General features: G+C 40.3%; 1 protein-coding gene across 20 annotated transcripts in view; it reads right to left on the bottom strand.

The window, feature by feature from the left end:
• ADGRL3 (adhesion G protein-coupled receptor L3) overlaps positions 1-23,635 on the bottom strand; it is a 1,214,649-nt gene that overhangs the window by 176,639 nt on the left and 1,014,375 nt on the right. For 6 of the 20 annotated variants that reach the window (XM_069740665.1, XM_069740674.1, XM_069740668.1 and 3 more), the window contains one exon: positions 4,437-4,488. The exons of 8 other annotated variants lie outside the window; for them this stretch is intronic. In XM_069740665.1, the coding sequence (XP_069596766.1) occupies positions 4,437-4,488 (52 nt within the window). Of the gene's footprint in view, positions 1-3,543; positions 3,925-4,436; positions 4,489-23,635 lie in introns of those variants that run through there. 6 more of the 20 variants (XM_069740654.1, XM_069740658.1, XM_069740655.1 and 3 more) reach the window with 2 other exon arrangements.

Raw genomic sequence — 23,635 nt, 5'->3', positions numbered from 1 at the left:
GTAACAGCATCAGAAGCGTGCAGTTTAGACCAGCAGTCTGATGATGCTGTTTCCAGAACTGCCAATCAATTCATCAATCAATCAGGAGTGTCCAATTCCTAGCAATCAGGAAACCTGAAGGTAGGGTAGTGGTGCACCCTTGAAAAAAGGAAATTAACTCTATGGGCTCGCTCACAGTATACAACACTGCCGAGTGCTATGCGATAAAACAACATATAGCACTCGGACCAGTGTTATTCTATGGGGCACCTCAGATGCGCAATTATTTTCTCATGCCGATTTGGCATGAGAAAACATTCACAACATGCCAGCAATGCCGGATGTCGGCAATGGAGGAGATGGAGAAATTACTTTCTCTGTCTCCTCCGCACCGGTGTTGCGATTCTCTGATGCGAGAGAGGATCAGAGCACAGAGCACTGACACTCTGCTCCTGCTCACAGCAGTGTCGAGTGTCATTAGCATATCGCATCGGATCCTATACGCTAGTGTGACCCCGGCCTTAAATGAGGAATCAGATTGTGTCTCTGAAAAATTTGGGCAAAAAACCTGAAAGTTTGCTCTTAACTTGGCAGACGTGGAATAACTCCTTACATTCCTAATACATGCTAGATGTGAGCAGCTAGGTGGCTGCTGTCTTCACTAGCTTCATTTCTGAATAACTCTTTTCTTCTACAGCCCAAAAGGAAGTCCCATGTGCTGAAAGACATAAATACTACAGATTGTGTGGTTTCTACATCTATGTGATTAATATTCCTCCACACTCTCTAATAGAGATGAGCGGATCAGACTGGATTCAAATTCGACAAATCCGCCAGATTTCAGTGGGAAATTCAATTTGCAGTGAATTTATTCTCTGTGATCTGTATGTTCATTATTATTCTCTGGTGTATGGAGGTATTCCACAATATAATAAAAATTGTAGAGAGAAAAAATGAGCAATACTCACCACACCGCTCCCTTTCACCGTTCATTGTCCCCAGTAAGGTCCTCTATGTCTCTTCTTACTGCTGCACGCTGTAAGCTGTAAGTCCAGCTTCTTCACACTAGGCTAGGATGTCTCTGTGCTTAGTCACAATAAAAGTCCTAGAGTGCCCGTCGTAAGGCCGCAGTGCACGTCCTGACGTCATGACATCCCAACATAGTGAAGAAGCACTGAGCTTAAGCAAAAGGTAGCGGTAAAAATAAGCGGCGACGATCGTACAGGAAGAGCATGCAGTGGCGGAGGCTGGTAGGTGAGCAGTGAAGTATTAATTTTTTTTACATGTTTTTAGACCTTTACCTGGTCCTCTATGGTTCAGCAAAAAAGCTGCCATCTTGTTGAATTTGCACAGAGCAAATTACAAATTCTGGAGAATACGGATTTTTGTAAAATTTGAGTATAATTCAACTCTACTCTATATTATAGTTGCTGTTCTCAAGATAAAATCAGGGGATGATTGCTATATCCCTCAGAATAGAATTTTTTTTTAAGGAAGATTTTACAGTATTTTCAAGTTACCCCTGAATGTGTGGGACATCATAACTCTTTAGATCATAGATATAGTGCAAGATTTTGCACTGACAAGTCACTCTACTGTTACTTAGCACTGCAGAGGCGTATTTTAGGGAGGGAGAGAACTCGAATGTCTGCCACAGGTGTTGAGGAAGAGTGATGGTGGTAACAAGTCACTGTGTATAAGCCAGTATTTTTAGATACAGTGTAAGAGCACTACATTGAACCACTTGAATGAGATTTAATACATCTCACGTGCTGCAGAGAAAATCAGCAGTTTACAAGAATTGCATTGGGCAAAATGTGCAACAAACCTGCACCTTCTGATCAGCAACATACAATGCGATGTTTACTACTCTTAATTATAACAACAGTTTTCCTGAGGGTCAGGAGATGGGAGGATCAATCCCTCATGAATAAAGAAGATTTATAACTATAAATTCACAGTAATCTTTTATTGATCCTACTACCAAATCTCCATAACATTTTTTGTCAGATTTGATAATATGATTATGGGCCTGCAGCTTTAATATGCTGACCTGATATAAAGCAACATATTTAGCTGGCAAATCTACTTTCAATTGCCAAGATATCTAGGTTTCTATAAATTCCTTTATTAACACTCTTTAAGGCAACGTGCACATGTGGAGTATTTGGTCAGTATTTTACCTCAGTATTTGCAAGCAAAAAGCAGGAGTAGAAAAGTCAGAGGAAAAGTATAATAGAAACACATCACCACTTCTGTATTTATCACCCACTGCTGGTTTTGGCTTACAAATTCTGAGGTAAAAAAAAACCTCACCAAATACTCAAAGTGTGCATGTATCCTATAGGTGTGGTCTGGGATATGGAATTTATTTTTTTGGCAATTTTTTTCTTACAGAAAATAACAAACTCAGTTATATTTGCCCTCTCCAGGCCCAGCGCTGCCCCTCCACCGTTCAGCACAAGCGACTGCTAAAGCCAATCACTGACCTCAGTTACACCTGCATCGGAAAAACCACTAATGTCAATGACTGGCTGTAGCAGTGATTTGCGTTGTAGTCATGATGACACCGCTGCAGTCTGTCCTGTCGACAAAGAAAAAATCATCAGTGGACAGGGAGTGCCGGACGGTGTCTTGGACTACTACTTTAGCTTTTGTTTTAATATAAAAATAAGCATAAAGGTAAGTATAAAAGCATACCAGGGTACATATTTTCTTTGATAGAATTATTGATGGAGTAACTTAAATCAACATGATGAAAATAACAATGTCATTTTCACACCTTGATAAACGTACGTAATGGATATTCATAAAGACATACTTCCAGTGCATAATTTTTAGTTTTCAATACATAACAAAATAGTATTTTTCATAAATAAAATAAACATTTAAAGGGGTTCTAATGAATTAGTAAAAAGTGCTTATATACAATTTTAATGGTAAGGCTGGAAATTTAGGAGCAATTTTTTTTTTTTAAATAATAAAACAAAGCAACTTTACATGTGAGATAATGAAAGCATTTACACTTGACTGAACAAACTTGATCACAATATATGCATTAAACTGACAGACCAGAGTTATGTTACATTCACGCATTTGACATCCTCTCATGTGTAATCCGCTTTTTTTTCCCATTTTTAAAAATTGACAGAGGTAATCTGTCTGACCTTTTATTTATCCATTGATTTTTAACAATGGATCAGTGAAGAAGGATGAAACATGGATGGAATAGTGGAGTAAAAAGCATGTTTTCAATGTTTCATCCATTTTTGAAGGGTTTTGTATTACTGATGAGCGAATGTGCTTGGATAAGGTGTTATCCGAGCATGTTGTGTGCTAAACGAGTGACTTCGGCATGCTCGAAAAATATGTTCGAGTCCCGCGGCTGTTCGACAGCCACAACACATGCATGGATTGCCTCTTTGTTAGACAGTCCCTGCATGTGTTGTGGTTGTTGAACAGCCGCGAGACATGCAGCCGCGGGGACTCAAGCATATTTTTCGAACATGCTCAGTCACTTGATTAGCGCCCGAGCATGCTTTGATAACACCTTATCCCAGCACGTGCACTCATCACTAGGCTCTACAATTGAAAACCAATGAGATTAGAGCCTACTCTGAGACTCACGGATGAATATAACACAGATCTGTTTTTAAAACTCATGTGTGTATGGATCAATTACATTTTACCGGCCATTTATAAAACAGGCAGCACACAGACTCGTACATTGGATGTGTAAATGTAGGCATAGACTGTGGTCTGACTGCAGCATTTACACTACACTATAGACTGACAAACTGCAGCGCTTACATTAGGCTGATGTCTGATAAACTGACTGAAACCTTTAGAGAATATCATGTACTCTACATTCTGGCAATCTGCAGACATCACCGTGTCGACATTGTTTAGTTTCATTTGCAATCATTTTAGCTGTCATCTGGAACCCTGTAAAAGAGCATTAAAATAGGTAAAACTTCTTGTTGACACACAACGCAATTGTTCCTCTAAATGAAAAAGAACGTGTACATCTTATCTGTACAGCTATGGTCCGTGGAACTTCAGTACGGAGACCAATTATTTTTTTAACAGAAGTCAATTAAAAAGTTTTATTAATGCTCAGTTTGCTAAAACTTTAGAACCTCTTTAAACAATCTAATTAACATGAAACACACTGCTTCATTAGAACCAACAACACAAATATTTTTCTTTGATTTCATTTTTAGCTGTATGGTTTGGTACCTTATAGAAATCAATGAAAACAAAATAAAAATAAACTACACAAGTAAATATACTTTGAAAAATAAAAAATAAATAAAACCTTTTATAAATTAAGTTGTATAAAACACAAGGTACCAGAAAATACAGCAATGACTAAAGAAAATATCATCAAAAGGTCCACCAATTATGTAATGCTAGGTAAATGTTTAATAAATATAATAAATTCAATTAAGAATTACATTTGATAAGCAAAATTTAGTTTTACTCCCATACTTGTCTCTCTGAAGGGCTCTAAGCGACAGCATGAAGAAAAGGAAAGAAAAAAACAGTAAGTAAGCTTACTCAAACAGTTGGAATATTTGTAACAGAATATGAGTACTTCTAGTGGATACTGTAAAGAGTAATAAACCATAATTAATAAATCATTAAAAATAGTGACTAATGTTACTAACTAGCAGCGACGCAGTGCTAAAAAAAGAGGGTTTGTGCCATGGTCTGCATCATCTTAAAGTATCAAATAAAAAAAAATCAATTAATATATTTACTTACATATTAAACCAACCTGGTAACTATTAAAGGGGTATTATCTTTCCAGCAAACAATGTGTATTCATTGAATATACATATATGATCTTGTATATCAATTGCTCACAGATTACAGCATCTTTCCTTTAAGTCATTCATTAGGAAATCTGTTCTGACTTCATAAAATCACACACAGGGTTAATTTTAAGAATTGGCAAACCAGGCAATTGCTCATAGGCCTGAAGCAACAGATCAACAGTAGCAACTTGAGATTTTAATAAGAAAAAAACATTCTTTGCTATAGCTACTTGAGGACTAGGCCTATTTTCACCATAAAGACCAAACATGGTTTTCTTGATTTTTTGTTTCCATTGTGATTGTTTGAGAAGCCATCATTCTTTTATGTTTTAATTGATGTTACTGTATGAAAGCTTGTATTTTAGCTAAGATGATTTGTATTTGTCATTGACACTATTTGGTGGTACATATGAATTTTTGATCACTTCTTATTATACTGGGTGGGTCATTTATATGGATACACCTAAATAAAATGGGAATGGTTGGTGATATCAACCTACTGTTTGTGGAACATTAGTATATGGGAGGGGGAAAACTTTTCAAGATGGGTGGTGATCATGGCGGCCATTTTGAAGTCAGCCATTTTGATGTTTATGACCACTTATAAAATGTCAATGCAACCCTCTTCTCCCACTCTTGACACACTGATAGCAACACCACAGAAGAAATGCTAGCACAGGCTTCCAGTATCCGTTGTTTCAGATGCTGCACATCTCGTATCATAAGGTAATTGTCTATGCTATGAAGATACAAGATGTGCAGCATCTGAAACAACGGATACTGGAAGCCTGTGCTAGCATTTCTTCTGTGGTGTTGCTATCAGTGTGTCAAGAGTGGGAGAAGAGGGTTGCATTGACAATCAAACACAACGGGCAGCACTTTGAACACATTTTATAAGTGGTCATAAACTTGTACATAACTCATGAAAGAATAAAGTTACATTAAAACCAAGCACACCATTGTTTTTCTTGTGAAATTATAAATAAGTTTGTTGTGTCACATGACCTTCTTCCCATTGGAAAAAATAAAGTTGGATCCAAAATAGCCAACTTCAAAATGGCCGCCATGGTCACCACCCATCTTGAAAAGATTTGCCCCTCCCATATGCAAATGTGCCACAAACAGGAAGTTGATATCACCAACCATTCCCATTTTATTTAGGTGTATCCATATAAATGGCCCACCCTGTACATTTTGAGGAAAAGGAAAAAGCTAAAAATAAGATTCTGAATTTAATTTTTTTAAATTAATGTTTATCATTTAGCATAATTGACATGTCAGCTACATTCTGCCGGTCAATAAAATATGTACTTCAGATATTTTTTCATACTTACTACTTTTATAGAAAAAGTCACAGATTTTATATGTGTGTACATATAAATCTAAATATATACATATACACACACAGTATTGGTCCGATTTTTGGAAACCCTACAATAGGTCTTAATGACATTGGCTGTATGTTTGGGGTCATTGTCAGGTTGAAGAATATATTTGGAGACAATGAGATGCCTAACTGATGGCATTGAATGATGGACAAGTATTTGCCTGTATTTCTCAGCACTGAATACACCATTAATCCTGATCAAATCCTAAACTCCATTTGTTGAAATAAAAAAATAAACTTTGAAAGAACTTCCACCATGCTGCACTGTTGCCTGCAGACACTCGCCATTTTCCCTTTGTCAAACAAACTGCCTCCTGTTACAACATATTTTATATTTTGACTGATCAGTCCAGAGAACCTGCTACCATTTTGCTGCACCCCAGTTCCTTCACACATGGTCAAAATTGTTGGTACCCCTCATTTAATGACAGAAAAACTCACAATGGTCACAGAAATAACTTGAATCTTACAAAAGTAATAATTAAAAATCTATGAAAATGAACAAATAAAAGTCAGACATTGCTTTTCAACCATGCTTAAACAGAATAAAAAAAAATAAAACTCATGAAATAGGCTTAGACAGAAATGATGGTACCCTTAACTTAATATTTTGTTGCACAACCTTTTGAGGCAATTAAACAATTCCTGTAACTGTCAATGAGATTTCATCACCTCTCAACAGGTATTTTGGCCCACTCCTCAAGAGCAAACTGCTGCAGTTGTCTCATGTTTGTAGGTTGCCTTTCCAATGTTCCATGTTTCAGCTCTTTCCAAAGATGCTCAATAGGATTTAGGTCAGGGCTCACAGAAGGCCACTTCAGAAAAGTCCAATGTTTTTCTCAGGGGCGGACACCAACAGCTTGGGGCCCCTGTGCAAGAAATGTGTCTGGGCCCCCCTCCCTGCCCGGTATGCTGCGTAGGCCGGCGTCAGATGAGCGTATGGCATTGGATGCGATATGCTAATGACCCCCGTCTCCTGCTCTGCTGCGAGCAGGAGCCGAATGTCATGCGTCTGTGCTCCGAGCCTCTCGCACAGAGAGAATCGGAGCACAGCTGCGGAGAAATGACTTTCTCCATCTCCTCCATTGCCGGGGTCAGCGTATATCGCACAGCACTCGGATGATATATGTACCGTGCATACATACACCTTACATACATATACCGATATACCGTACATACACATACCGTGCTTACATACACCTTACATACATATACCGATATACCGTACATACACAGATACACATACCGTGCATACATACACCTTACACACATATACCGATATACCGTACATACACAGATACAAATACCGTGCATACATACACCTTACATGCATATACCGATATACCGTACATACACAGATACACATACCGTGCATACATACACCTTACATACATATACCGATATACCATACATACACATACCGTGCTTACATACACCTTACATACATATACCGATATACCGTACATACACAGATACACATACATATACCATACATACAGATACACATACATATACCGTACATACATACACACAGTACATACATATACCGTACATTCACAGATACACATACATATACCGTACATACATGCATCTTACATACATATACCGATATACCGTACATACATACACTTTAGATACATATACCATGCCGCAAGTGCGTATGCACAGGTCTGCCACCTGCGTCTTTGTACGCATAGTGGGGATGGAATTTCCCCCACTATGCTGTAACATTTGCAGCTGTGGATGAACGCAGTGTCCAATCTGCAGCAAATCCGCCATGTGGAAACACACCCTTATGGTCTATGTGAGATTGCAGCGGACAAAGACCAGGCTGGTGCTGTCACTAGCGGGCCACTGTGTACTGAATATGAGGATATGTCACTTTCCTTAGGTCTCTGACATTAGTGATGAGTGAACATGCCCAGATAAGGCATTATCCGAACATGCTTGTGTGCGGAGTGTTTTTGGCGTGCTTGAATAATATTTATTTTTGACTCCCCACCGCTTCATGTGGGCTGTTCCACACATGCAGGGGTTGCCTAACAAACAGGGAATCATTCCTGCTTGTGTTGCGGATGTCAAAAAGCCACGAATCGTGCAGCAGTGGAGACTCGGACATAGTATAAGACAACGCCGAAGATGCTCCATTAGCACTTGAGCATGCTCAGATAACACTTTATCCAAACATGCTCGCTTATGACTATTGATCACTACTCCCAACATAGTTCATATATAAATAGTTGTTTCTTTATTTTTCAAAACAAAACTGTATACTTACAACATTTCCACCAGGCAGCAAAGATCCTGTCAGCCTGGTCCACACTCGTCCTCTGAGTCTGCACTGAGTCTGCTGCAGCTTCCCGCTCCAAGCTGCGGACTCCAGAGCACAGACATCCCCGAGGTAATGATGCACAAATGTCACTGTGCATTCCATGTATAGACATTGCACCAGGGGATCGCCATCCCATCCCCCTATATAGTGGATCATTTTAGTACCCGGCCCTTCTACCTAACCTAGTGATCCCTCCTCAGCCCCTCTCCCCCCCATTCTCATGTATCCCAGTCCTGACTCCCGAGGGATCACTGAGTGCGCACGTGCACAGCAGCAGCACAGGGACTCAAACAGAGCGGAAGCTTCAGTGAGTCACCGACACTCCCCCTCCCTCTCCCTGGCTCCTCTGTTCCAGCGTCTGCCGTCACCATGGCTACCGCACCATTGACAGCCGGACAGCAGCATAATGAATACTAACAGGTGAGGTCAGCAGGGGGCCCTTTTGAAGTTCATATCACATGCGTGCAGCAGAGCGGCCCCCTGCTTCTCCTGTTAGCTGTCATTCACCACCCTGCTTTCTCGGTCCTTCGGGGCCCCCTCCCGCTCCGGGCCCCGGTGCAGTTGCACGGGCTGAACCGGCGGTATGTCTGCCCATGGTTTTTCTCTTAGCTATTCTTGGTATTTTTAGCTGTGTGTTTTGAGTCATTATCCTGTTGCAAGGCCCATGACCTGTGACTGAGACCAAGCTGTCTGACACTGGTCAACACATTTCTCACTAGAATCCCTTGATAGTCTTGAGATTTCATTGTACCCTTTACAGATTCTAGACACCCTGTGCCAGATGCAGCAAAGCAGCCCCAGAGCATAACAGAGCCTCCTCCATGTTTCACAGTAGGGACAGTGTTCTTTTCTTTACATGCTTCGTTTTTCCATCTGTTCAATTTTTGTCTCATCTGTCCATAGGACATTCTCCCAGAAGCTTTGTGGCTTGTCAACATGTAGTTTGGCAAATTCCAGTCTGGCTTTAAGGTTTTTTTTTCAACAATGGTGTCCTCCTTGGTCGTCTCTCATGAAGTCCACTTTTGCTCATACAAAGATGGATGCTGCGATCTGACACTGATGTTCCTTGAGCTTCAAGTTCACCTTTAATCTGTTTAGAATTTTTTCTGGGCTCTTTTGTTACCATTTGTATTATTTGTCATCAATTTTCCTCCTGTGGCCATGTCCAGGGAGGCTGGCTACAGTCCCATGGATCTTACATTTCTGTATAATATGTCCAACTGTAGTCACAAGAACATCAAGCTGCTTGGAGATGGTGTTATAACTTTTACCTTTAACATATTTGTCTATGATTTTCTTTCTAATCTCCTGAGACAACTCTTTCCTTCGCTTCCTCTGGTCCATGTTGAGTGTTATACACACCATGTCACGAAACAGCACAGTGAGTATCTGTAGCCCTCTATACAGGCCCACTCACTGATTCCAAGATTGTAGACACCTGTGATGCTAGTTAGTGGACACACCTTGATTTTTACATGTCTTTTTCGGCACATTATTTTCAGGGGCACCATAATTTCTGTCCAGGCCTATTTCATGAGTTTTAGTTTTTTTTAAATTCTGTGTAGGAAAACATGGTTGAAAAGCAATGTCTGACTTTCATTTGTTCATTTTCATAGATCTTTTATTTATTATTACTTTTGTCAGATTCAAGTTATTTCTGTGACCCTTGTGGGTTTTTCTGTCATTAAGTGAAGGGTACCAACAATTTTTACCACGTGTGTATGTTTTCATGCTTATTTGAATCACTTTGCTTTGTTTTCATGTTGAAGGTATGTTTTTGGCTTCAATTCTATCATGAAAATCATTTCTGGAAAGACTGGACACGGACAGTGTGTCCCACTGGTTGTTCTCAGTTCTGAGCTCATTGCCCTGTGTCATGTACACACTTCTCAGCACATGACATAGGGTCACCTGCAAGGGTTAATTTATCGCCTCTCACTCATTCCAGCACTCAACATCTTTTTTAGGCTATAAAGTAAACATAAATCATGCCCCGACACAGTCCACACACCCTGGTTTCTTAACACGCTGCCACCACTAATCAAACACACTGTGTGATGAGTCCCTGAAATATGTTGTTTTCTGACAGTCAAAAAGGTCACACACTCTCTGAAAGGCTATGGGTTCCTTAGAGCATATGCGGATAAAACTTGTTAAAGATTTTAAGCTTCAATATAAAATATACAGTACTTACAAAAAAAATACAAAGGTAAAAATAAAACTACACACAAATATGAAAAACAGTTCTAAAATAAAAAGGAATATATAACAGAAATATCTAAATGTTTCCGTCTACAGTTATCTTCTGTTTCTTTGAGGGAAGGAGAAATTAATTATGCATCACACCAGCATACTTAACCCTCACATGTAAATAACTTTCTTTTGTGTCATCTGCTTTTTTATAGTCCTGTCCATAGGCTCATATTTCCAGGATCACCTGGATTGGACTAATTAAAAATTGCTGTTTGTGATTGGATGGTAGGCTAAGGGCCTTGCATTTCAAATATCCTGTGTCTCCCCCACTCCTCTCTATACAGTAAGTAGGAAATATTCTGCCTAGCTACAGACCATTTGTTGCTCTTTGAAACTCAGGGTCCAGGAGCTGAGGTGCCATGTTTGACACCTCTAGCAAAAACTCTTTGTGTTGGCCCTTTGTCAACTAAATGTAACTCTCCTGCTGCTATGCTTTTCTCTTATTGATTATATATTTCCTTCACATCTCCCCCTTTTTGACATGCATGGGAATTTGACTTACAGATCAGCTCCCTCTTATATATTCAGTTCTGGCCCCCCCTTGGAAAGATAAACATCAATATTGCTGTGATAAATTCCTTTCTTATGTAGAATTGTAAAACCACATTGTTGTAAAGTGAGGCTCCATCTTAGCAATTTCCCATTTTCCCCTACGTCTCTGTTAAGCCAGCTCAGTGTGTTATGATCTGTGATCACGGTGAAGTTGCGCTCATAGAGATATGGCTGTAGTTTTTGTAGAACCCACACAATTGCTAAACACTCCTTCTCAATTGTGGCATAAGCAACTTCTCTGAGCAGAAGTTTCCTGCTTAGGTAGAGAATTGGGTGCTCTTCATCTTGCTGGTTCACCTGGCTGAGAATCGCACCTAGCGCATAAGTGCTGGCATCAATCTGCACGACAAACCTGCGAGTGAAATCTGGAGCCTGAAGGATGCACAAGCTAGCCAATGCTGATTTTACAGCACCAAATGATTCCTCACATTGAGAAGTCCAGGAAATAATTTGAGGAAGCTTCTTCTTTATCAGGTAGGTTAATGGCTTAGCCAGAGCACTATAGCACAAACTTCCAATAATAGCCAGCTGCACCCAGAAAAGTCTTTGTTTCTTGGGGAGGCCAGGTTGTGATAGCTTCTACCTTCCCTTGTTCTGGTTTTAGCAGCCCTCCTACCATCCTACCACATTTTCCCCAAGGTATTGTACTTCCAGCATGGTTATCTGACAGTTCTGTGGCTCAACAGCCAGACCTGCTGATGCTAAGTCTCTGCAGCATAGCAACCAGCATAGGAACCAACACCCAGACCTTCTGACCCTCCTCATAGGCCCTCAGTCTGGCACTATGGTCACACCAAACTTTCTGGTTGATTTGGGCTTGGGTCACATTCTCATGAGCCAGGTCGCCCAGTTCCTGAATTATCTCCTGAAGTTTCAGTATACACTCTACTATACACTCCTGGAGTTTCTGGATCATCCTCTCAACAGTCCTTAATCAGATTAGGAGACCACCTGACTTTTCTCCCATAAACGAGAACAAAGGGGAGAATCCTTTTGAGGCCTGGGGTAGCGCTCGATATGCAAAAAAGAGATGAGGGAGGTAATGTTCCCAGTCATTCCCATCAGTCTCCATCATCATCTTGAGCATATTTTATAGGTCCAATAAAAAGCTCACATAGTCGGTTTGTCTGAGGATGAAAGGAGATGGCTACAAGAGGTCACACTTGTATTTTCTGGCTGATACTTTACATCAAATTAGACATGAATTGGTTCCCCTGATCAGTCAACATCTCCCTGTGGAACCCCACACGAGAATACACAGTCAGTAGTGCATCGGCAACTTTATTGGCTCACAAGGGAGACAACACCACAGCTTCTGTATAGTGCTCAGCATAGTCAACCACTGGAACAAAGAGCATTTTTCAAGGCTGCTATGTATTGCAAGTGGCCCCATGATATCCACAGCCACTCATTGGAAAGGCTCATCAAATCAATCACTGGTAGTGGGATAGATGGCTTTTAGTTTTTTGTACTCTGTAGTGTCCAGCAAGAGGTATCACATAAGTAATCCTTAATACCTGTTCCCTGAATGCATAGGGAACAACCAGATGATTCTCACAGTCCTAATCCTCTGTAATATCATAGGGTAGGGTCTCTTTATGCCGCCTTCCCTGGTCCCAGTATATTCTCAACTTGTCTTGTCAGACTCAGCAGGGGCCTGGTCTGCAAGATATCTCCACTTCTCCAGACTGCCATCTGTTAGCAAGATTTCAGGAAGCTCTGACTATTGGTCTGCAGTGAGGAAACCAGACTCTGGTCGGATGCTGAGTCTCCTGAGTCTGCTAGCTGGAACCTTAGCAGATCTGCAAAGTGGGGAGGCTCATGGGCAGTATTAGTGTCTTCCTGTTCTGGCAGTTCTGTCTGAGACTCATCAGCTAATATCTGGGTTGAGTCTGGGCAGCAGCCTGACTGCACGTCACATCTGTCACATTAGTATGGTGTTGCATATCTCCTCTATACAGACACATTGTACTATCCATTTGGACATTCATTCTACATTCCCCACCCACATCTGTACATTTCCCTGCAACACACAGGCTCTCAGATGGGTCACTGGCTTCCACCTTCTCTGTGGCATTCACTTGCAAGGCAGAGACATAGTGGGATACCATCCTCCCCCAGTCGGTGCCTATCAACACATTGGTAAGGATACTGTCTGATACAGCTACTTCCCTCAATCCTTTTCCTTCTCCCCAGTCCAGATACACAGAGGCTCATGGAACATCAAGGCTGACCCCCCAATTCTGGTTACAGACATTGTCTTTACTGGAATTATATCCGCAGGGGTCACCATTTCTGGACACACTAGGGTTACTGCTGCTCCAGTGTCTATGAGGGCAACAGTACCTTTATTGCCCACAGTGACATACTGACAGCTCTCATTACTCCTTATGTTAGTGCCAGCCACAAATAAGAGAGAAGGTGAGAGCCCTGGCAACCTGGTGGTCATACTGGGGCCTTTCTTCTTATCAGGCAAGCAAAACTAACATGTTCCACTTTGTTACATGTAAAGCATCGAAGTGTATCAACAAAAGAATACCTGATCCCAGTGGCCCTGGTAAATAGTATATGTAGAAGGCACAGGTGATCAGCTGGCAGCAGAGGAAGAAGGGTCCTCAACTGGCTTACCTCCTTTCCAGCTGAATCCTGATGGCTTCCAGGCTTCTAGCATCCTGTTGGCTGCATAAGAATCAGCACTCTTTGCAGCCTGATCAGCAGCTTTTGGCTCTCGATCACACACAAATTGTGGTACATCCAATGGACATATGTGGAGGATTTGATCCTTGTCCATAAGATCATCTAGTTCCTCAAACTTGGTAACAGAAAGTCCTCGGATCCACTGATAGAATATGGTCCTCAAGGAGTTCACAACATCCGCATAGCTGTCAGTTGATCCTCACTGTAGATTAACGGAACTTTCTTCAACCCATTTCTGAGGTGAGGTTGTATTTCCTGACCAAGGCTTCTTTTGTAGCGTAATAGTGCCTATCTAGTGAAAGGTCAGCAAAAACTTCCAAAGCTTTTGAAACCGCCGAAGAAAAGTATCTAAGTCTCTATCTTTCTCCAGGACAGGGTCATTTTCCAAGCGTGGTCTCAGGATTTATATCATGAGAATGAGGTAGCTGAAAACTGAAGCTGGACATCTCTCTCAGCCAGGCATTCTGCAACCTGATGGTACCCTAGAATAAGCTGCAGGCGCATACTGGCATCACATTCTCCCAGCTTTTGAAAGGCCATTTGCAAAAAAAAGTCCACACACTCTGGTTACTTGACATGCTGCCACCACTCATCAAACACACGGGGTGATGAGTCCCTGAAATATGTTGATGTGTGACAATTAAAAAGGTCACACACTCTCTGAAAGGTTATGGATTCTTTAGAACATACAAGGAGCAAACTTATTAAAGATTTTAAACTTTAATATAAAAATGTACAGTGCTTATAATAAAAGATATAAAAAAGTTAAAAGAAAACGACACACAAATATGCAAAACAGTTGCAAAATAAAAAGGAAGAAATAACAGAAATAGCTAAAGGTTTTCATCTTCAGTTGTCTTCTGTTTCTTTGAGGAAAGGAAAAATGAATTACGGAGCATGCCAACATACTTAGCCCTCACATGTGAACAACTTTCTTTTGTGCCACCAGGTTTTATAGTTTTATAGTCTTGACCAAGGGCTCATATTTCCAAGATCAAGTGGATTGGACTACTTAAAAATTGCTGTTTGTGACTGGACGGTTAGCTAAGGAACTTGCATTTCAAATATCCTGTGTCTCCCACACTTCTCCCTATACAGTAAATAGGAAATATTCTGCCTAGTTGCAGATCATTTGTTTCTCTTTGAAGCTCAGAGTCCTGGAGCTGAGGTGCAATGTTTAACACTGCCAGAAAAAGCTCCTTTGTATTTGTAATACTGGTATATCCAGTTTTGTTAACTAAATGTAACTCTACTGCTGCTATGCGTTTCACTTATTGATTATATATTTCCTTCACAACCTGCTGGACATCTTCCGATTTTGAAGGAACGCAAGCATGATGTGTCTTTCATCTGCTACATTAAATTTCTTTGGCTGACTACTGTGTGTATGGTCCTCAATGTTATCAATTAATTGGTGTAATCTTTGCTAGAAACACAGGAAGATATTTATCTGTCATGTAATACCACCAGGGAAGCATTTTATCAGCTCCAAATATATTCTGAAGAACAACCAAACATACAGGCAATGTCATTAAAAACTATCTTAATTGTATAAAAGTGCATGGAGTCTTGGAAGTGATGATATGGCCACCACAGAACTGATCTCAACATCATTGGGTTTAACTGGAATAACATAAAGCGAAAGAATAATTTGTACAAGTCTACATCCTTCAGATGTTTGGAAAATCTTCCACACCAAATTCTTTTCAAAACCGGTGTGCAAGTGTACCTTGTAAAGTTTATGCTTTGATACTGTTTTGAATGCAAAGGGTGGCTTCACCCAATATTTATTTGATTTAGAATTCTCTTTTATTCATTGACTTTGCATTGTGATAATTGATAAAAGTAAACTATTAAGGTTGGTTTCACATTTGCGGATGGAGGTGCTGCGGAGGGCTGCGCACATCCTCCGTGAAGCTCCGCCCAGCGCCGCACCTCCTCCGGTCAACTCTGCCTACGTCGGCATGCAGCCTGCGTACCCTATCTTTACCATTAGGTACACAGGCCATGCCGATGTATGCGGATGCCTCTGCATGCGTCGTTTTGACGGTGTGGTGACCGCACCAAAATGCAACTCGTTGCGTTCTGCGCAGGTCGCCGCACCGTCAAAACGACGCATGTGGAGGCACCCGCATACATCGGCATGGCCTGATTACCTAATGGTAAAGATAGGGTACGCACGCCGCATGCCAACGTAGGCGGAGCTGACTGGAGGAGGTGCAGCAGTGGGCAGAGCTTCATGGAGGACATACGCAGCCCTCCGCAGCACCTCCATCCGCAAATGTGAAACCATCCTAAGACTTCTGTTTTTAAAGCATTCTTACTTTGTAGAGTTTTTCCAACTTCTGCCTAAAACTTTTGCACAGTACTGTCTGTCTTTTGATCACTTTTTATTTCATTTTTATTTCACTTATGTGAGGGGGGACTGAAAAAAAAAAATAACACTGTCATTGTCTTTCACATTTGTTTTCTACAAATCTTTCAAGATTACAGGCATCTCGGAAGTTTGACAGAGGGGTTAAACTGTTGAGAAAGAAGCTAGTTCAGGTGTCTGGAGTTGCAGTAGCTCAGCTGCATTTCCCAGCTGCTCTTGCTGTGGATGGCACAGATACAACTATTGTGCTTGTGGCATATGTACATCATGATGCAGTAACCTACTTCACATCAGGACAAACAGTGCACATATATCATATGTATTATGGTATTTAAGGTATTTATTGGATTTTTAGAATAACCCAATACATTTGTTTGAAGAACATTTCCCATGTGAAATACAATACAAAGCACTGAAAATGCAACAGCTTCAAAATCCACATTGAAAACTGCCTGTGAATAAACCCTTAGAAAACTGAAAAGGGGATGGGCCAAAAAGGTATTTGTTAAGATTAGGGATTGTAGCAATCAGATCCATAAGATAATGTGGGTTAAAAAGATTGTCTTGAAAATATGATTACACGAGCTAACCAGATGAGAGTTGAGGGGAGGAAGTCATTTTTTGTAATATTTGGTAATCAGCCCTTAAAGCATGAAGGCATGAAGCTTTACCTAGTCTATGGCAAGTAATAACCAACTCCAAGTCCTCTACTGTTATATCATTGTTTAGTTATGTCAGGGCATACCTCTAGGGAATGTGTGATTTGAAGATGATCTACAGTAGGAATGTAGGTTGTGGATCTCAGAAGACACCAAAGAGATTTAAAAAGATGTAGGCAATAGTTAGAAAATGAAAAGTACATCACATCTTAATTGCATGCCAAATGGCCTGGCTTATTGTAAATCTTGATCAAATGGGTTATCTGGTTTATTAGTTATTGGAACATATGTGGACCATGTCTTGGCCAATGGCTTTTCTATATTGCATATACAGTGGGGCAAAAAAGTATTTAGTCAGTCAGCAATAGTGCAAGTTCCACCACTTAAAAAGATGAGAGGCGTCTGTAATTTACATCATAGGTAGACCTCAACTATGGGAGACAAACTGAGAAAAAAAAATCCAGAAAATCACATTGTCTGTTTTTTTAACAATTTATTTGCATATTATGGTGGAAAATAAGTATTTGGTCAGAAACAAACAATCAAGATTTCTGGCTCTCACAGACCTGTAACTTCTTCTTTAAGAGTCTCCTCTTTCCTCCACTCATTACCTGTAGTAATGGCACCTGTTTAAACTTGTTATCAGTATAAAAAGACACCTGTGCACACCCTCAAACAGTCTGACTCCAAACTCCACTATGGTGAAGACCAAAGAGCTGTCAAAGGACACCAGAAACAAAATTGTAGCCCTGCACCAAGCTGGGAAGACTGAATCTGCAATAGCCAACCAGCTTGGAGTGAAGAAATCAACAATGGGAGCAATAATTAGAAAATGGAAGACATACAAGACCACTGATAATCTCCCTCGATCTGGGGCTCCACGCAAAATCCCACCCCATGGGGTCAGAATGATCACAAGAACGGTGAGCAAAAATCCCAGAACCACGCGGGGGGACCTAGTGAATGAACTGCAGAGAGCTGGGACCAATGTAACAAGGCCTACCATAAGTAACACACTACGCCACCATGGACTCAGATCCTGCAGTGCCAGACGTGTCCCACTGCTTAAGCCAGTACATGTCCGGGCCCGTCTGAAGTTTGCTAGAGAGCATTTGGATGATCCAGAGGAGTTTTGGGAGAATGTCCTATGGTCTGATGAAACCAAACTGGAACTGTTTGGTAGAAACACAACTTGTCGTGTTTGGAGGAAAAAGAATACTGAGTTGCATCCATCAAACACCATACCTACTGTAAAGCATGGTGGTGGAAACATCATGCTTTGGGGCTGTTTCTCTGCAAAGGGGCCAGGACGACTGATCCGGGTACATGAAAGAATGAATGGGGCCATGTATCATGAGATTTTGAGTGCAAACCTCCTTCCATCAGCAAGGGCATTGAAGATGAAACGTGGCTGGGTCTTTCAACATGACAATGATCCAAAGCACACCGCCAGGGCAACGAAGGAGTGGCTTCGTAAGAAGCATTTCAAGGTCCTGGAGTGGCCTAGCCAGTCTCCAGATCTCAACCCTATAGAAAACCTTTGGAGGGAGTTGAAAGTCCGTGTTGCCAAGCGAAAAGCCAAAAACATCACTGCTCTAGAGGAGATCTGCATGGAGGAATGGGCCAACATACCAACAACAGTGTGTGGCAACCTTGTGAAGACTTACAGAAAACGTTTGACCTCTGTCATTGCCAACAAAGGATATATTACAAAGTATTGAGATGAAATTTTGTTTCTAACCAAATACTTATTTTCCACCATAATATGCAAATAAATTGTTAAAAAAACAGACAATGTGATTTTCTGGATTTTTTTTTCTCAGTTTGTCTCCCATAGTTGAGGTCTACCTGTGATGTAAATTACAGACGCCTCTCATCTTTTTAAGTGGTGGAACTTGCACTATTGCTGACTGACTAAATACTTTTTTGCCCCACTGTAAGTAAAGCACAAATTTGTAATCTTTTGATTTTTCACTCTGGAAATTCCCAGCAGGAAGTCTCAAATAGACAAATTCTAGTTTTTCTATCACCCTATGCCCTCAACCTCTTCTTTCTTTAACCGTTTCCAATCAAGTTGATATGTCTGCAGCTTTCCCCAGGGATGTGATGCTGCACCTCTCCTACACAAAACAAGCTCACACCATTCTGCAAGCATGTACAAAAATGGTTTTTCGGTCATTGCCCATCTGCAGTGTAAAGCATCATCCAATCAATCTTGCTGCATTGGTTTAATTCTGAGCAGAAAGTATAGCCCTGTACACTTCAGAATTCATCAGGCTGCTTCTGTCTTCAGTCGCATCATCAATTAACACTAGTGACCCAGTGCCATTGAAAGCCGTGCATCCCCATACTATCACACTGCCTCTATCATGTTTTACAGAGGATGTGGTGTGTTTTGGATCATGACCTGTTCCAAGCCTTCTCCATACTTTCTTTTTCCCCTCATTCTGGTACAGGTTGTTTTCAGTTTCATCTGTCCAAAAAATGCTTTTCCAGAACTGGGGTGGCCTGTTTAGATTGTTTTTGGCAAAGTCTAACCTGGCTTTTCTATTTCTAAGGTTGATTAATGGTTTGCACCTTGTGGTGCACTTGCTGTGTTTGCGCTCATGAAGTCTTCTCTTTATGGTAGACTTAGATACCGAAACACCTACTTCCTGGTGAGTGTTCTTCACTTAGGTGAATGTCATGAAGGGGTTTTTCTTCACCATGGACAGGATTTTGCAATCATCCACCACTGTTGTCTTCAGTGGACATCCTTTTTGAGTTCCCAAGCTCACCAGAGCTCTCTTTTTTGCAGAATGTACCAAACTGTTGATGGATTTCTTTTTTCCAGCCTAATGATGGTCTGCTTCACTTCAATTAAGAGTTCCTTTGAACGCATGTTGTGGGTTCAAAGTAACAGCTTCCAAATGCCATACCTGAAACCAGCTTGAGAACTTTTACTTGCTAAATTGATGATGGATTAATGAGGGAAAAGCACATGCAGTCCATTAAATACCTTTGTCCAATTACTTTTGATCCATTTAAAAGGAGAGAGCTACATATTAAAAAAAACTGTAATCCCTAAATCCTTAGTCCAAATAGGATGCGAATATCCTCAAATTAAAGCTGAAAGTCTGCACTTTTAGCCTATACTACCTAAAATAACAGCTAAAATGTCAAAATTTGTGTCACTGCTCAATTATTTCTGGACCTCAGTGTATATATATATATATATATATATATATATATATATATACAGTTAGGGCCAGATATATTTGGACAGTGACACAATTTTCGCGAGTTGGGCTCTGCATGCCACCACATTGGATTTGAAATGAAACCTCTACAACAGAATTCAAGTGCAGATTGTAACGTTTAATTTGAAGGGTTGAACAAAAATATCTGATAGAAAATGTAGGAATTGTACACATTTCTTTACAAACACTCCACATTTTAGGAGGTCAAAAGTAATTGGACAAATAAACATAACCCAAACAAAATATTTTTATTTTCAATATTTTGTTGCAAATCCTTTGGAGGCAATCACTGCCTTAAGTCTGGAACCCATGGACATCACCAAACGCTGGGTTTCCTCCTTCTTAATGCTTTGCCAGGCCTTTATAGCCGCAGCCTTCAGGTCTTGCTTGTTTGTGGGTCTTTCCGTCTTAAGTCTGGATTTGAGCAAGTGAAATGCATGCTCAATTGGGTTTAGATCTGGAGATTGACTTGGCCATTGCAGAATGTTCCACTTTTTGGCACTCATGAACTCCTGGGTAGCTTTGGCTGTATGCTTGGGGTCATTGTCCATCTGTACTATGAAGCGCCGTCCAATCAACTTTGCAGCATTTGGCTGAATCTGGGCTGAAAGTATATCCCGGTACACTTCAGAATTCATCCGGCTACTCTTGTCTGCTCTTATGTCATCAATAAACACAAGTGACCCAGTACCATTGAAAGCCATGCATGCCCATGCCATCACGTTGCCTCCACCATGTTTTACAGAGGATGTGGTGTGCCTTGGATCATGTGCCATTCCCTTTCTTCTCCAAACTTTTTTCTTCCCATCATTCTGGTACAGGTTGATCTTTGTCTCATCTGTCCATAGAATACTTTTCCAGAACTGAGCTGGCTTCTTGAGGTGTTTTTCTGCAAATTTAACTCTGGCCTGTCTATTTTTGTTATTGATGAATGGTTTGCATCTAGATGTGAACCCTTTGTATTTACTGTCATGAAGTCTTCTCTTTACTGTTGACTTAGAGACAGATACACCTACTTCACTGAGAGTGTTCTGGACTTCAGTTGATGTTGTGAACGGGTTCTTCTTCACCAAATTAAGTATGCGGCGATCATCCACCACTGTTGTCATCCGTGGACGCCCAGGCCTTTTTGAGTTCCCAAGCTCACCAGTCAATTCCTTTTTTCTCAGAATGTACCCAACTGTTGATTTTGCTACTCCAAGCATGTCTGCTATCTCTCTGATGGATTTTTTCTTTTTTTTCAGCCTCAGGATGTTCTGCTTCACCTCAATTGAGAGTTCCTTTGACCGCATGTTGTCTGCTCACAGCAACAGCTTCCAAATGCAAAACCACACACCTGGAATCCACCCCTGACCTTTTAACTACTTCATTGATTACAGGTTAACGAGGGAGACGCCTTCAGAGTTAATTGCAGCCCTTAGAGTCCATTGTCCAATTACTTTTGGTCCCTTGAAAAAGAGGACGCTATGCATTACAGAGCTATGATTCCTAAACCCTTTCTCCGATTTGGATGTGGAAACTATCATATTGCAGCTGGGAGTGTGCACTTTCAGCCCATATTATATATATAATTGTATTTCTGAACATGTTTTTGTAAACAGCTAAAATAACAAAACTTGTGTCACTGTCCAAATATTTCTGGCCCTAACTGTATATATATATATATATATATGTTAGGTGAGTGTTGTAAAGATTTAAAAAAATAATAATATAGAAATGTTTTTATTTAACATTCTGCCTCCAAAGGATAAAAGAGAATTGATAAAAATGTCATACATATCTCAGATTGGTAGTAATGAAAACTGTATCAAGATTTTCTGAAAAGTAGAAATGTTATGCTTTTCCAAAAATTATTTCATTTAAAAAAAAGTGATTTTGCTGTGCAAAATTTGAATGTGTAATATATATATATATATATATATATATATATATATATATATATATATATATATATATATATAACATTAATTGGGTATCACCATAAATCTGTCAACCTGTGTATTACAGTTAAAATGTCAATTATGCCACATGATGACTGCAGTAATAGCCCTATATAAACACTCATTTTCGTAGTGCAGAGTTTTTTTTATCTTGCCTTCTAAAAAATGGTATAGAAAGTGATACAAAATAAAGGAAACTATAGCTTATCCTGCTAAAAGGTCAATAGCCCTGTTAAGGTACCGTCACACTGAACGATATTGCTAGCGATCCGTGACGTTGCAGCGTCCTGGCTAGCGATATCATTCAGTTTGACAGGCAGCAGCGATCTGGATCCTGCTGTGCCATCGTTGGTCGGAGCAGAAAGTCCAGCACTTTATTTCGTCGCTGGACTCCTGCAGACATCGCCTCCCATGGAGTCTATTGAAGCATGACAAAAGTAAAAAAAAAAGTAAAAAAAAATGTGAAAATAAAAAAAATATAAAAGTTTAAATCACCCCCCTTTCGCCCCATTCAAAATAAATCAATAAAAAAAAAATCGAACCTACACATATTTGGTATCGCCGCATTCAGAATCGGCCGATCTATCAATAAAAAAAAGCATTAACCTGATCGCTAAACGGCGTAGCGAGAAAAAAATTCAAAACGCCAGAATTACATTTTTTTGGTCGCCGCGACATCAAATTAAAATGCAATAACGGGCGATCAAAAGAACGTATCTGCAGCAAAATGCTATCATTAAAAACGCCAGCTCGGCACGCAAACAATAAGCCCTCACCCGACCCCAGATCACGAAAAATGGAGACGCTACGAGTATCGGAAAATGGCGCAATTTATTTTTTTCTTTTAGCAAAGTTTGGAATTTTTTTTCACCACTTAGATAAAAAATAACCTTGTCATGTTTGGTGTCTATGAACTCGTAATGACCTGGAGAATCATAATGGCAGGTCAGTTTTAGCATTTAGTGAACCTAGCAAAAAAGCCAAGCAAAAAACAAGTGTGGGATTGCACTTTTTTTGCAATTTCACACATGTTTTCTAGTACACAACATGGTAAAACCAATGACGTCGTTCAAAAGTACAACTCGTCCCACAAAAAATAAGCCCTCACATAGCCAAATTGATGGAAAAATAAAAAAGTTATGGCTCTGGGAAGGAGGGGAGCGAAAAACGAACACGGAAAAATGGAAAATCCCAAGGTCATGAAGGGGTTAAGGAGGCAAAGCAAAAAAGTATCCATGAGGAGGAAAGCACAGGTAAAGAAAACAACAGTACTGGAGCTGTGCTGCCACATGAAAGCAAGTGAGAAAAACAGCACCCTGAATATATTATAGCGAGAGACAATACGAACGGAGAAAAATCTGAAATTTGGTAACAATATGCATATCAGGGGTCTGAAAATCAAT

Source organism: Ranitomeya imitator, chromosome 1 (genome assembly GCF_032444005.1).
Source record: "Ranitomeya imitator isolate aRanImi1 chromosome 1, aRanImi1.pri, whole genome shotgun sequence".
Classification (NCBI taxonomy): Eukaryota; Metazoa; Chordata; class Amphibia; order Anura; family Dendrobatidae; genus Ranitomeya; species Ranitomeya imitator.
This window is presented reverse-complemented; position numbering and strand designations above follow the sequence as displayed.